The following is a 14958-nucleotide window of genomic DNA, read 5'->3' on the forward strand; positions in this document are numbered from 1 at the left end:
CTTCCTGTGTGATGTAGCACAGCGACTTGTTTTCCTGGAGCACTAATAAGTGGAAAAATTGTATCATAAAATAGGTGTAGTAGTTTCTTAAAAATGTTATAGCTCTCTTTATTTCAGGGGTAAATAACTCCACAGGAAGCACAGCTTTAATTATGCATATACAGGGGAGAGTTAGGTACAACCCGACACATTTTGGTTTTGGCTGCCTCTTTGGTACATATGAACACTAACTTTCTTTCTGGGACCTACAATTCTTTTACTATTTCAATTGTAGTCATAAAACTTGGTAGAAAAATCAGTTTGAAAGCAATGAATTCAATAAAATTCTACATATACACTACCAGTCAAAAGTTTGGACACACCCTCTCATTCAATGGTTTTTATTTATTTGTGTCATTTTCTACATTGTAGATTAATACTGAAGATTAACACTTTTTTGTTTACAACACAATTCCATATGTATTCTTTTATAGTTTTGATGTCTTCAGTATTAATCTACAATGTAGAAAATCATTAAATAAAAACCCTTGAATGAGAAGGTGTGTCCAAAGTGTTGACTGGTAGTGTATCCTCTAGGTGGATTCTGTTGGTCGACCTATGATTGATAAATATCTACACATGCATCCATCCTTCATTTAACCATTAACCAATCACAGATGGAATGATCAATACATAGATTGATAGATAAATATGGATAGTATCTGTCTATTCATTTCTTTCTATCCATGATAAATTGACTGATAAAATAGTATGTGTGGACACCTATCTTTGAATCGATGGATTGATGGAAGGAACTAGAGGATATGCACAACAGATTATAGATCCAAATGTCAAATTAAAAATCAATATCAACAAGCAACCTTTTTTAGCCCACAGGTTTGGCAGCACACGTGAGATTCGTGTATTAAGAATCACATTCACGAGCCACCGAACGTTTTTTGGGTGTCTAACAGAGCTCAGTATATGGCTGGATGTCTGAGTCTGTGAAGAAGGACAAGTTACGAGAATCAGTTTTTATTTAAATATCATTGTACACTGGGTGGCTCAGTTGTACCTCTGTGTTGCACGTAACCCCAACATGTGGGGTTTTTCTCAAGCCTAGCTAATACACTACCGTTCAAAAGTAGAAATGTCCTTATTTTTGAAAGAAAGACAGTTTTTTTTTCAATAAAATTAACATTAAATTAATCAGAAGTACAATCTAGACATTGTTAATGTGGTAAATGACTATTCTAGCTGGAAACGACTGATTTTTAATGGAATATCTCCATAGGGGTACAGAGGAACATTTCCAGCAACCATCACTCCTGTGTTCTAATGCTACATTGTGTTAGTTAATGGTGTTGAAAGGCTAATTGATGATTAGAAAACCATTGTGCAATTATGTTAGCACATGAAAAAACGTGAGAGTTTTCATGGAAAACATGAAATTGTCTGGATGACCCCAAACTTTTGAACGGTAGTCTATACTTTATAAATTGGCTACTTTAAAATAGTGATACATTTGAGACAACAGGACGGTTATTAAGATAATGTAAGGTTGGATTTGGACTCGAACACACAGCTCATTAGTCGATCATGATAAAACGATTTACTTATGTGCTTCCACAACACCTTTGCCTTCTTCATAGAAACACGTTTACGCTTTCTAGAAATTAGTGTGAGTCTTCTGTCAAAGTGGTAAACTGACCAGACACACACCCTGTTTAACCCTGTCTAAATGTAACACAAAACAAAAATGTTTTGTGTTACATTTAACGCTGTCCTACATACACACAGAGATACACAAATGCTTGTACACAGTGTGCACACAAGCACTGACGCACAAATGCACACACTACTGGTACATTGAAAGTATAACTGCGTAACGTATCGCACATTTCAGGTGGCTGTTCATGGCTCGGCCCACACGACGATGTTTGAACCTTTGACCATGGTGACCCTGCTGCTCCTACTGCTGTCACCATGGGAACCACGCTGACCGTGAAGACACAGATCCAGAGATGGACAGAGACAGTAAAGGGTGACAGACAGCCACACGCTGTATGTTATGTGGCGACGATGAGTACGTGGAGTTTCTGTGAGCACAGCACAACCGCTCGGGCTGTTTTTTGTTTTGGGTGGTGAAGCTGGTGGGACGAACTGCTGGTTCACCACCGCTGCAGGTGCACAGTATGCATTTGTATTACCTGTACTGACCTCTATATGTGTTCATTTGTATTTAACTCAGATAGGATAGATTGCACAGCACTACTGACTTTTTTTTTTTGAAGAGAGATGTAAATACAAATATATATATATTATATATTTATATAAAGAATTTCTATAGATAAAAAAAGGCCTGATGTGTAAATAGAGTTTAATATAGAACAGAGCAGACTTGGACGTTAAGGGATGTTTGATTTGTTTGTTTTGACCTTCATAAAAGATGCCTCCCACTGAGATCAGAGTCCATGACAGTGAGGGTTCAAGCTGCAGACCTTCACTGTTACCACACCAGTGTACCTACAGTGAAGGAACACTGGTGACGATTTACTAATGTGACAGAAAGAGGCTGGAAGAGGACGCTGAAGCACTTTCTTAAAAGGCAAAACAACCAATTATGTGATACTTCAGACACATTTACAGATGGTCCTGCAGCATAATGAAGACGACCCATCCAGCCTTTTCTCCCCACACAAACATGCTCTTTTGCTAATGCAAGCTGGATGATTTTTTTTTTTAATTTCTTCAACAAGTATGATGAGTTTTAATAGTGCAACACTTTGCTGAAAAACTCTGTGTCCTCTGCAGTTTGTCATTTCAAGGCATATGTGTATTCTTGGAAAAACTAGGTAAGACTATTTTCTTCTCAAGATGTACAGTGTGAAAAATTGTTAAAGCACTACAGGGAGATGTGTAACAGCTTTCAACTCAACTTCAATTACACTTCTTCAACTAGAGAATAAGAATATAGGCAAAAAAAGCACCCAGTGCAAGACAAGAGGCAGAACCAATCATCTGCCTTACAATGAATACTTTGACGTCTTATTGTCATTTGCAAAAACTGAACTGTGGTGTGCTTTTAAAGGCTGGTGGGTCTCCAAGTGTGTATTAATCAAAACTGCTCTCTCCTGCAATTAGATCATATATATAAAACATCCAACAAAACACTGTATAGTTCAGGGTTTTTTTTTCTAAGTCTGATATGTCTTGTGATCAGATAAGCCCAGATCGAAACATGTGGAGTAAATGTAATTCATATTAATTAGGATTATCAAATCCTCCCGGGCTCTCTGTTGAGTCCCTCTCCCCTCAGACTGCACACAACAGCAAGACTGACAACTGGAATACTGATTAAATACACTCAAAGGGTGCAAATGAACCAACTGAAGGACACGGTGTGCATTTCTGTCAGTGGGTGATTGGCTCTCGCCTCTGATTCATGTATTACCTACCTGCTTCCTTGTGGTTTCACGCTGTGGCTGCAGTCATTTTTGTCTTTGATGATTTGCTGTAAAACTTTTAAGAATGTGTCTGCTTTCATCACCTGACACGGTTTATTTATGAGGGAATGTGACTGACACAAGAGACGACTCAAGAAATACCATTAAGAGCTTAAGTTTGTGAGTTATCTGGGCAGCCAGCCCAAATACCATGTTAGCTAGCGGGGTGCTTTTACAACATAATCTTCCAACAAATGTGCTATTATTTGATTCCTATTTAAGCGTTATACCTAAATGAGATGAGGTTTTGGATTCAAGCCAGCCCTCCCATCCAACTCCAGCTCCTGCGAGGTGACCTTGTGCGTAAACAAACTGCTAAATGCACACATGGAGACCCTGAATAGGATGAGTGGACATAGAAAATATATAAGTACACAGTATTTTCACAAACCGTGGCACTACCAGTATGGCTATTGACATGTTTTGAAGGGGATTCTAAAATGAAAAAAATACATATTTTCATATATTTTATAAGCTTATGAAGTCTGTTTTAATTTTTGTTATAAAATATTGTGCTTTTATAGAGCAAAATAGTAAATATTCAAATGAAATTATCTGGAATGTGAGGATAAAACTGATAAATTGGGGTTACAAGTTGTTATTCTGCGCTTGCTCACCCGCTACAGTTGTAAGAATCTTGTATATGAATTGTAGACACAATACTTCAACAATACGCTGACTGTGAGCTTATGCTGTGTCATTGCTAAATAAAATCAATAAATCTACCTTATCCAAGTTTAACAGCTCTATTAGTTTAGAAATCCTAATTTTTGTTGTTATGTAGCGGTATGCAGGGCACCAGGACGCAACAACCGACCTGTTAGCTTCAGCTGTGGTTCAGTCAAACCACTGTGTTCATGTAAACTAAACCAGTAACTCTGATGTGCCACTTAATACTGTAATGCTGTGTCCCGCTACTCTGTTGTGTCATTAATCACCAGTTTGATATCCTCAATAATAAATGTGTTTTCAAATACACCTTGCCATTTTGTCCTTTATCCACAGTGTGGAAGTGTCAGTGGAAGATGGGAGCCACACACACACACACACACACACACACACACACACACACACACACACACACACACACACACACACACACACACACACACACACACACACACACACACACACACAACTGGAACAGTTGTGTGAAATAGAAAATGGGAAACCAATGAATACAGACACATCTTAAGGCAGCCGGTTGTAGCTGCAGCGTAGCATGAATTAACCCCTAAAGCCCTGCACGGTTTCCACCTGACAAAACATCACCATGTTCAGCTCATCTACTGAAGTCGAAATAAACAGTGTTGTCCTCGGGGTAACATGGGTGAATGTTGAAATACAGTAAATGTTTTTGTTCTCATCACCAAAACATAGTGAAATGTGAAAACTCAAAGTTGTAGAGAGAGTAGATTGGATTAGAGAGTAAATAACAGATTATAACAGTATGTCAGCACATACTGATGTTACTGGGCCTGTTCTAAAACATTTCAATTGCAACTCTTCTAAATTTGACATAAACAATTTAAATTCAAAAAATAACATGGGAGGGAAAAAATATGACATAGAGGTGGTCCTATATTTGGACAAGGCCCCTTTACACAGAGTTACTAATAGAGTGACCTTTCTTTGTACAGCTTCCCTTCCTGTTCACTCTTTGAACTGCAGTAGGCAAAAATAGTCACACCAAGAGGTGTTTTGACATCTGGCATCCCCAGGGATTAAAAGAGAGTCCTCTACCGATCCCATCTAGCCACCAATACGACTACACTGCCTGGCCAAAAAGAAAGTCGCCACTTGGATATAACTGAGCACATAGGTAAGAGCCTTCCATTGGATAATTACTGCAGTGATGAATATGTTTCAGCTGCAACAACTTATTTAACCCCAGCTGATGCAGTGAGGAGCTTCTCATTTCTTAAACAACCATGTTGGAAGACATGTCCTGTCATGGAAAGGATCATAATCTGTCTCAGAAGGGTCAAATTATTGGCCTGCATCAAGCCAAGAAAACAACTAAGGAGATTAGAGAAACTACTAAAATCAGGTTAAGAACCGTCCAACACATTATTAAAACCTGGAAGGATAGTGGTGAACCATCATCTTCTAGGAACAAATGTGGTCGGTCATGTGGTCTGATGAGTCCAGACTTACCCTGTTTTAAAGTGATGGGGGCATCAGGGTAAGAAGAGAGGCAGATGAAGTGATGCTCTCATCATGTCTAGTGCCTACAAGCCTGTGGGGGTTTGGGTTATGATCTGTGGTTGGTCAGGTTCAGCAACATTATGTTCTTAAAAGAATGAGGTCAGCTGACTACCTGAATATACTGAATGACCAGGTCTTTCCGTCAGTGGAGTTTTTCTTCCCTGATGACATGGGCATGTTCCAAGATGACGATGCCAGGATTCATGGGGCTCACATTGTGAATGAGTGATTCAGGGAGCATGAGACTTCATTTTCACACATGGATTGGCCTCCATAGAGTCCAGACCTCAGCCCCATTGAAAAGCTTTGGGATGCGCTGGAGAAGACTTTGCGTAGTGGTCCAGTTCTCCCATCATTAATATAAGATCTTGGTGGAAAATTAATACAACTCTGGACAGAATTAAATGCTGTGACATTGCAGAAGCTTATTGAAATGATGCCACAGCGAATGAGTGTTGTCCTCAAAGCTAAAGGCAGTCCAACGAAATACTGGAGTGTAGGACTTTTTTTTGGCTGGGCAGTGTATTCACTACTGTTTATTCTCTCTCACCTGATCTAGGTGATTTAAAAACCTGTGACTAGCCAAGGTCTGCTGTCACAGCTAGACCTCCTAAAGCCTGAAAACAGAACCAAGAGGAGGTGAAGAAGTCTAGCTTCCTCTCAAAGCACTTGAACTACAAAATGCTGAGGGGTTATGATGGAATTTTTGCCCAGAGATGCCAGATTTAAGTAGCTTTAAAGTTGCTGAAATCTTCTCACTGTCTGACAGTTCTACATTTATTTTATGCCCTCTTTATTGCTGCAAGACATTTACAGTGTGTGAAATATTTAAACCTAAGACTCCCATGTTTCTTAATATTATTACATCTTTAAATCAAATGGAAATACACCAAATGACATGTGCAGTACTTTACACGCAGTCTCCACAAAATTTAAGATTAAATGTCTTTGACATCTTTGGGATTTCTACCAGAATATAAAATCAAATTTGTGTAGGTTTGAATAATGTTTGGCTGCTTCAGGGGTATCAAATTAAGATTTTCTGCTGTGGATGTAGCTGGGAATTTTCATTCTGCAGATGAAACTGCTGCCTGTCTTAACATCAAATTAAGGCATTTTTTTGGTTGTTTTTGTTCAGCATTTACTGCTTGTACACACATTCACCACATCTGGGTTGCTGAAAGAGCTTCGAACGTACCGGAGAGTGAAGCCATCAGAACCTTGCACGTATATTTTATGAGAACGTGGCTGCAGGTCTTTGGCCTCTGGCCCCGCGAGAGATTACTGTGATTGGATTGGCATGGTTAGAAAGTTGGCACGGATCGCTTGGCTGGCACAGCAAACTGCCACGGGATGATGGGAAATAAAGACATCACTGAATGCAAATTGCCACAGAGAAGAAGACACAGAGAGACGGAGAGAAAGAACGATGAAGAAAGACTGTGAGAAGGAGGAGGAAGAGGAGGAGGAATAGGAGGAGGAGGAGGAAGAGTGTTCCCATCCCTCATCCTGATGTTGGCACCTCTGAGTCCCACCCATGTATTATGTTTCACTCTAAGAAAGGTGTTTCACTATGTCTTTCGATTCAATGTTTCACAAGCTTTTATTTATTAGTGCTGACTTTTGAATTCTTTCAAGGAAATGGTTTGTCTTCTCTCGATGCTACCACGTGCTGCCTTGATTAATTCAGTTCTGCACAGCTCCAAACATGAGAGCAGACAGACAGAAAACAGCCGGCAGAGGGGTTAGAGGTGAAGCAGGTGAAGGGGCAGAGAGACGTTTGCAGGGTGTTCTTTCAACAAGCTGATGAGGTTTCTCTGCTGAATAATATCCTTCCTCTGTGCCAGCACTAATGAAATCAGAGCTCTCATTATTTTGACCCTGTCCAAGGGTTATGATTGAGGTTTCTGCTATTTAAATCATATTTATCACCGCCAGAGTTTGCAGCCTTCAAACACACATCAGATAACTGACTGTGGACATGTTGCAGCACTCCACATGATTTTATAGCTGCTTTAGCTCTGAAAATGTGCCTGGAGGCTTTCGAGCTATTGAGAACTTTATACACACAAAACAACACTACAATATCTAATTGTCTAAGGATTTGTTGTGACACAGCTACAAACATCCAATTAGTAAATCCGGATAGGATTTGTTTGTACCATCTGTTTATTTGGAAAAGGATCCTTGACTCTACCCAAAGAAAGTTCCAGTGTTATGTGCACATTCTTTCTGAGGAGTTATGACCCACTAAGAAAGGTAAGGAATCAGTGATGGGACACTTCAACATCTGATCCATGTGAATGTGAACAGTCCATTGTTTCTGAATGCTTCTGGGTGCACTGCAGTCTAAATCTGGATTGGGTGTTGACTCATTTAAACCCGAAAGCAGATCATCTTCGCAGTGGTTGGCAGCCTCCTTATCCACAGTCTATAATGCCAACATCAGGGAAGCTCTGCTGAAGCAATCAAGGATTAAGTGTCTTGCTGAAGGGCACTTTAACTTCAGTTTCTGTGTGAAAAGAGAGCACTGAATCCTCTAACTTACCTTAACACACCTAGATTATTCCAGCCCTGAGTTATTAAAAACCACAAAACCAAGCAATACCAGTAAGACTAAGAGCCTTGAGCTGTGCTATCAACTCTGTAAGGTCAGATCCCAAACTGAAATCCCACCTGCATTGTTGCCATTTTCAGTGTTAATAAAGTAAACTTTATAAGGTACAATCAGAAAGTTCTGTGTGAGCAGTGAGTCTGGATTCCTTGTTAATTTGAATGCAATCAACATAAAGACCTGATTTTTGTGACTATTTGCGACCTCACCATGAATCTGCAGAAGCAGCACAGTGGTAAAGTGTGCAAGGATATCTGTCACCAGATGGACTGGCATTAGGTAGCCTTCATGTTGAGGACCATCACTGTGGATGAGACCCAGAGACCAAGCAAAGGGAAGAGCTCACACGAGACCGAATAAAGGTACATCAAGGCAGGAGATCACTAAGGGCATGTTTGTTGTTTTCTTTAACATTCACGTAGTTGTGCACCATGAATTTGTCCCCATTATCTGCACATTTGGACTGACAGTGTTAAGTTCTACTGTAAGGTCTTGATGCATCTAATTGACAACAATTGATACAAGCAATGTCAAACAGTAGCACGATGGCATGTGGCTGCTTCATTATGATGAATGCTCAAGTTAACAACACAACCGTCGCTCATCTCCCACCCTACTCTCTAGGTTTGGCTCCCTACTAATTCTTCCTTTTCCCCAAAATGAAATTCAAGCCCAAGGTTCATTTTTGACACAGTTGAGGAGATCCAGTGTGTGTTGGTGCGCTTCCAGACTTCTAGAGAGTGTTCTGGGGGTGGCAGGAGCACTGGGAGCAGTGTATCACTACACAAGGAGACTACTTCGAAGGGGATGTCAGCTAAATTTAAGTCAGGTATGGTTTTTGCCTTTTAACTCCGCCAAGGAATGAGACGATTGGCGTATGTTTGTCCTTCTGTGAATCTGTTTGTCTGTGTGCAACACTACTCAAAAACAGACTAACGGATTTGGATGAAAGTTTCAGGGAAGGTCAGAAATGACACAAGGACAACCTGATTAGATTTTGGCAATGATATAGCTTATAGTCTGGATCCACAGATTTGTTAAAGATTTCTGTATCATTGCGAGATAGCGTCACGGCGTTACTGTAACTATGACAACAAGTGAACACTATGTCAGCTGCCTGCATCAATTCCCACCACCCGCTACATATTTCGGTCATGCAATTCGATATTCATACATAACGTATGCATGCATAACACACCCCTGTGCTCAGTGCAAGGTAATTATTTATTCATTTAGTTAGTTTTTGGGTAGATCTGTATTAAATGGCCAGATTCTATGTTGCTGTGATTTCTGAATACACAAACTGAGAAATTAACAGCTTTGGCGCTCTCTGAGTGCTTTTCTTGTTATAGATGCAGACTAACTGATAATCAGATGGATTTTGGTGACAGCTGCAGTTTTTTTTCTCGAACTTGGCAGTAAGATTTGAATGCTAATTTAAGAACACAATTAATGATGAGAGGAAATGATAAGCATACAGCCAGTGTCCACAATATATTAAGAAAGTCAAGATTGCTGTAGTGTCTGGGCTACATCAGGTTTCTGGGGTTGCACCACGTCTCCTGGTCACTGGTTGTAAATGACATCACCAGTGCAAGACAGCAACGGTTATTTCTGCAATGTTTTGGCCTCACATTTGCAAAGTGTTAGGAAGTGATGATCCATCATCATTTATGCAGTCTATGGTTCATCCTGATGGTGACATGAATGTTTGCACAAAGTTTTATAGCAATCCATCCAGTGCTTGTTGCAACATTTCACTCATGTCAACAGCAGCTTGAGGAAACTTGAGGACTTGTGACTCTTGAGGAAACGTAACAGATCAATAAAATCAGTAGGCTGTATCAATGAGGTGGTAATCATGAGGTAATATGCTGATTCAAAGGTTTTTGCTCAGTGTAATTCAAAGATTCATGATTGCAGAGTTCGGCTTGTTGCTGCTTGTGAGGTGAACAGTTCAACCCCATTATTTATAGCTGATAGATTTGTTTGTACATGTCGCTGAGAGGTTTATCACACAAAGATGCGCTTTTAGCAAGGCAACAAAATCACCATCTTCTCAGTCTGTCTGCTCTCCTGCATTTATAGTGGCTGAGTTTGGCCTTCAGTATTAACCTCACAGTGTTTTCAGGTTGAAGCACATTTAACTGGATGTCAGCCAATCATTCACTCCCATGCCATTATGTCAATGTTTATTGGCTATGGCTGAGAGATCTTATCGTGAATGACAGATAGCTGGGATTGAGAGTGGCAGGTGAGCTATTAAAGCTTCATCATTTCCATGATTTATTGTTTGTAGGTGAGCGGGTACAGTATGCATCTGGTGTTAGTGTGTGCTTTGTGACAGACACTTTGGCAGATGTCTTGCTTTAGTTGGAGCTCTACACTGCAGATGCCACCAAGACACAGCCATGTGAGTCAAGAGTTCTATCGGTTTAAATTCTGCTGAGAGGGAAATATCTGTCGCTCTGACTTACAGACTTAAAAGGAGACGGAGGAGAGCAGGAGAAGACTTCAGTGCAGCACACACACACTCACAGGTCGCTGTTCGCAGGTCACAGCAGGCTAAGCTGCTTTGTCTTTCATTTCATTATATTTCTCCCTGACATCTTCACGCTCTGATGCATCACTGGCATGCACTTGAAAATACAGAGCCATATGATGTGTCTGCATGATACCATAAGACCGTGTCTTTGGGAGTGTTGAGACCAAGGTGTAAAAAGAGGGCAAAGAGGGAATAGACTGTAAAGTGGCAAATATGAAAGTATTTAAACTTTCTGCTTCAGAGTGTGAGGGCTTAGTGAAGGGCATATCTAAGAGGGCAGGAAGTTCAGATGAGGAGACAACAAGAATAAGGCTGAGTTTAAAAGATATCAAGAACTGAGCTGAGCTGATGCTGGTTCAGTGTCGGCGGTTATTTCAGGTGTGTGGCTCTGACCCAGCTTGACTAGCCTCGCATGGTGCCTCAGGAAAAATAACTCAAAGATGCAAAAGTCGATAGTGACTGTAGTTTGGAGGGAATGTTCTTTGCTAGGTTTCATTTATTTGTGTTATGCAAACTGTAACTGAGTTGTGCAAACGGATCAATTACCTGCACTAACGGACATTTTGACATCATTGCCTCAGTGGCACCAACCAACACTCAAATCTTGCACTGCGGTGCCAAGAAGAAAGCCAAGATGATGTGCTCATCCACAGACAGCGTCCTCAATGCACTGCAAAAACTCAAAATCTTACCAAGTCCATTGTCTTATTTTTAGTCAAAATGTCTCATCCCACTTGATTTAAGATAAATTCACTTAACAAGTGACATTTCAGCAAGATGGAGGGACTTGTTTTCAGACAATGCATCTTAAATATCTTGTTTAGTCAAACAATCTTGAAATTATCTTGTTTTGAGTTGTATTTTACAAGAAAACTCAAAATAAGCTTAATACATCTCAAACCAGGAGGTTACATGAAAGCAAAAATCTATTTTTGAGTGGAAAAAACACTATTTTTTAGCATGTCTGGCTTGTTTTAAGAGACTTAAGCCTGACAATCCTGGTTAAAAAAATAGCTTCAATACGTTTTCCCAGCTAATTTTAAGATCTCAACATTCTACATCATATCTTATTCCAAGAAATCTTACCAAGCCATTTTTTACTTGTTCTATTTTCAGATTTTTTTTTCACTCATTTCAAGGTAAAAGTTCCTTGAAATAAGCTTTTTTGTCTTGTTTTGAGAGGGGCATTTTTTCCAGTGTGTTGCAATGAGTTAAAACATCGTCAGATATCAGTTCCAACCAGTTTTGGAGTGTTGGTGTTTTAATCAGACCTTTGATAGTTCAGTGGATCTTGATTATACAGAACTTTTTATTTATCAAAAATATTCTCATCTGTAATTTCCAAAACAGGAAGTTGTCACTCGTCTGCTGAATGTGAACACAGACATGCGACATGTTACGACTAACAGCATCAAACCTAACAGCATTTAGTCTGCCAAGACAATAAATCATCGACTGGATTAACACATGCGCCGGTGTTACACCAGACGTGTGTGTGGAACCGGGTGTGTGTTGGATTATGTGAAAGTTCAGGTTTTCCTTGGAATGACTTGGTCTGTGAAGGTGTGTCCTTGGCCTGGAAGTTGTCCTAAAACAGCTGACAAAGTGCTAAATACCCAAGATTATCATAAAACTTTTGGCATTTAAATTCAAATCAAGCTCTCTTCTCCCTGTGCTCCAACATGTTCTGGATGATGATAAATTTTGCCTGGCTTCATTTTGACACCTTTCAAGAGCTTTTTCCTTTGTGTCATTCATACACCAGTGATTAATGACCACATGAATGAAACAAGTAAGTACAGGGTGTTCATGTGATAATTCCTGACTAGAGGAAGCCAAAATGTCTTCTGTAATAAAAAATATGTGTGTAGGGGATTTCAGACTTTGCGATCAGATGTTTTTCTTAAAATACGAATCATTCACATACAGTTTGTCCTGTGCATTCATATTACAGCCACTAAAATACACAAGACTCCAGCACTTTACAGAGTTTAGACACAGTGTTGACCTTAACATTTTTGGGGGGTTTTTACAACTCTATGACCAGCAGTAGTGAGATGACAACAACAAAAATAGACTGCAAATGACTTGACACAAAGGGCTTAAACCATAGGCTATATCTAGGTTTAAAACTGGATGAATGCTCAATGACTTCACTGAAACGTTTCCTGAATAGCAGTTTTGTGGTGTGGTGCCTCCAGCCGTCTCCATCGTGGCAGCGTCTGACTCCTCTTAACTCCCAGCTAATCCAAAAATGAGCAAAGAGGTGGAGGTTGAGTGACGCCTGTCTTATAATTATGTATAATATTAAGCTTAAGTGCAGTTTAAATGGGTTAGATATATAACAATTAACCCCTTGTACAGTTGTCACAAACAGGGAAATTAGCAATAGAGACAGTAAATATCTTTATTTCTGCTTTAAAGTTGTGCATTGAAATGCAGGTCTAAATGGAGATCATGTCGTTTCGGAGCCACCCTCAAGTGGTCATTTGAGGAAATGCAGTTTATGGTTCTTCCCTGTTGGCTTAATTTTTCCATCCTCAGAGACTGCTTAGTTCAGACACCATATTGCCACACATCTGGGGCACTTATTGGCTTTGTTTCCTGTCAACAGTGGTGAGATATCAGGAAATACGGGAGGAGATAGGAAAGAATTTGCCACAAAGGGCTCAAAGCAGGAATTTTTACCAGGAATAAGTTGCTGTTTAGTGTCAGCACCTTAACCCCTAGGCCACCCAGACAGACATATGTGATTGTTAGTATCTTAATCTGAAACAACTTGTGTTAAATTTTCAGATGCAATGGCTCCATTTCAGCGAAAAGAGCATGAGCGAGGTTGACTGCTGCTGCTGAGTAATGAGGTCTGTCTCTGGGTCAGTTTCCAGTTCATTCTGTTGGATGGGGTTGAGATCGGGGCTTGGTGGAGGCCAGTCAAGTTCAAAATCTCTTAGTTTAGTACAGTGTGGCTTTGTCATGTGGAAACAGGAAAGAGCCCTCCCCACATTGTTGCCACAAAGATGGAAGCAGTTGCAATGAACTGCAGGGACACAGATGTTCTTGAGCATGACATTGTCCCTAAAATAGCAATTAAAGAAAAAAAAAACATCCTCTCCGTTTCCGAGTTCCTGATGAGAACATTGTTCCGCAGAATAAAGCCACTGGGGTTTGGATCTCTTTTTAGTCTTCTAAAGCACTGCATGTTATTAATTATAATGCCGTAACCGTGAGTCTGACCTGCGTAGCCTTAACGTCACTCACACATCTGTACACTCCTCTGCCACATCCAGTTTAAGTGTAATGAGAACTCATTTAAACCCTTTGTTGTTTCAAAGTCCAACAATTTCCTTTTTATTTCAGCTGCATTTCTAAGGTGTCAGTCAGATTTCAGAGCTGCCCCTGACCTTCTGTGGCCAGCATGTAGACCCGACGCTACTGCTGCTGCTGCTGCTGCTGCTGCTGCTGCTGCTGCTGCTGCTGCTGCTGCTGCTGCTGCTGCTGCTGCTGCTGCTGCTGCTGCTGCTGCTGCTGCTGCTGCTGCTGCTGCTGCTGCTGCTGCTGCTGCTGCTGCTGCTGCTGCTGCTGCTGCTGCTGCTGCTGCTGCTGCTGCTGCTGCTGCTGGGAGGATGTTGGATGTGAAGACTGGAGAGCGTCTGACAGCTCATTGGTCACGTCCACCGGCCCTGGAAAACTGAGCCAGAGGGAAGGCACTGAATCTCTAGCAGCCTTGCAGAAACACATGGGCTGCTTTATGAGTTAGGATTGTTTGCAGAAAGGCTCATTTCTTCAGTTTGTATGACACATTTTGTTTCATGCATTCACATGTGAAAGAAAATGTGCTCTTGAATCTCAAATCCTGACCTCAGTATCAGCGTTTAAGTGGCTTCAGCTCGACTAATGCTGGAAGGCTGCAGGCCAGGAGAACACTGTGCGAGTGAAGAATAATTCAGTAAATCCCTTTAGCTTTGAAACTCCCTGCCAGAGGATCTGAAGTCTGCAGAAACAATCTCTTAAATCAAAGCCATCTTTTTTTTTAAAAAAGGATTTTATTAAGGTCACAAAGAAGATCTATTTTTTCCGTTTAGAGATTACCAGTTTTCTTTCTGTAA

General features: G+C 40.5%; 1 protein-coding gene across 2 annotated transcripts in view; it reads left to right on the top strand.

Annotated features, from left to right (window-relative positions):
* Positions 1-4463, top strand: part of LOC111567448 (glypican-5-like) — a 66716-nt gene extending 62253 nt beyond the window's left edge. For both annotated transcript variants that reach the window (XM_023268588.3, XM_023268587.3), the window contains exon 11: positions 1886-4463. In XM_023268588.3, coding sequence (XP_023124356.2) covers positions 1886-1981 — 96 coding nt within the window. In that variant the 3' untranslated portion in view covers positions 1982-4463. The remainder of the gene's footprint in view (positions 1-1885) is intronic.
* The last annotated feature ends 10495 nt before the right edge of the window (positions 4464-14958 follow it).

The sequence above is a fragment of the Amphiprion ocellaris genome, chromosome 2 (assembly GCF_022539595.1).
Source record: "Amphiprion ocellaris isolate individual 3 ecotype Okinawa chromosome 2, ASM2253959v1, whole genome shotgun sequence".
Taxonomy (NCBI): domain Eukaryota; kingdom Metazoa; phylum Chordata; class Actinopteri; family Pomacentridae; genus Amphiprion; species Amphiprion ocellaris.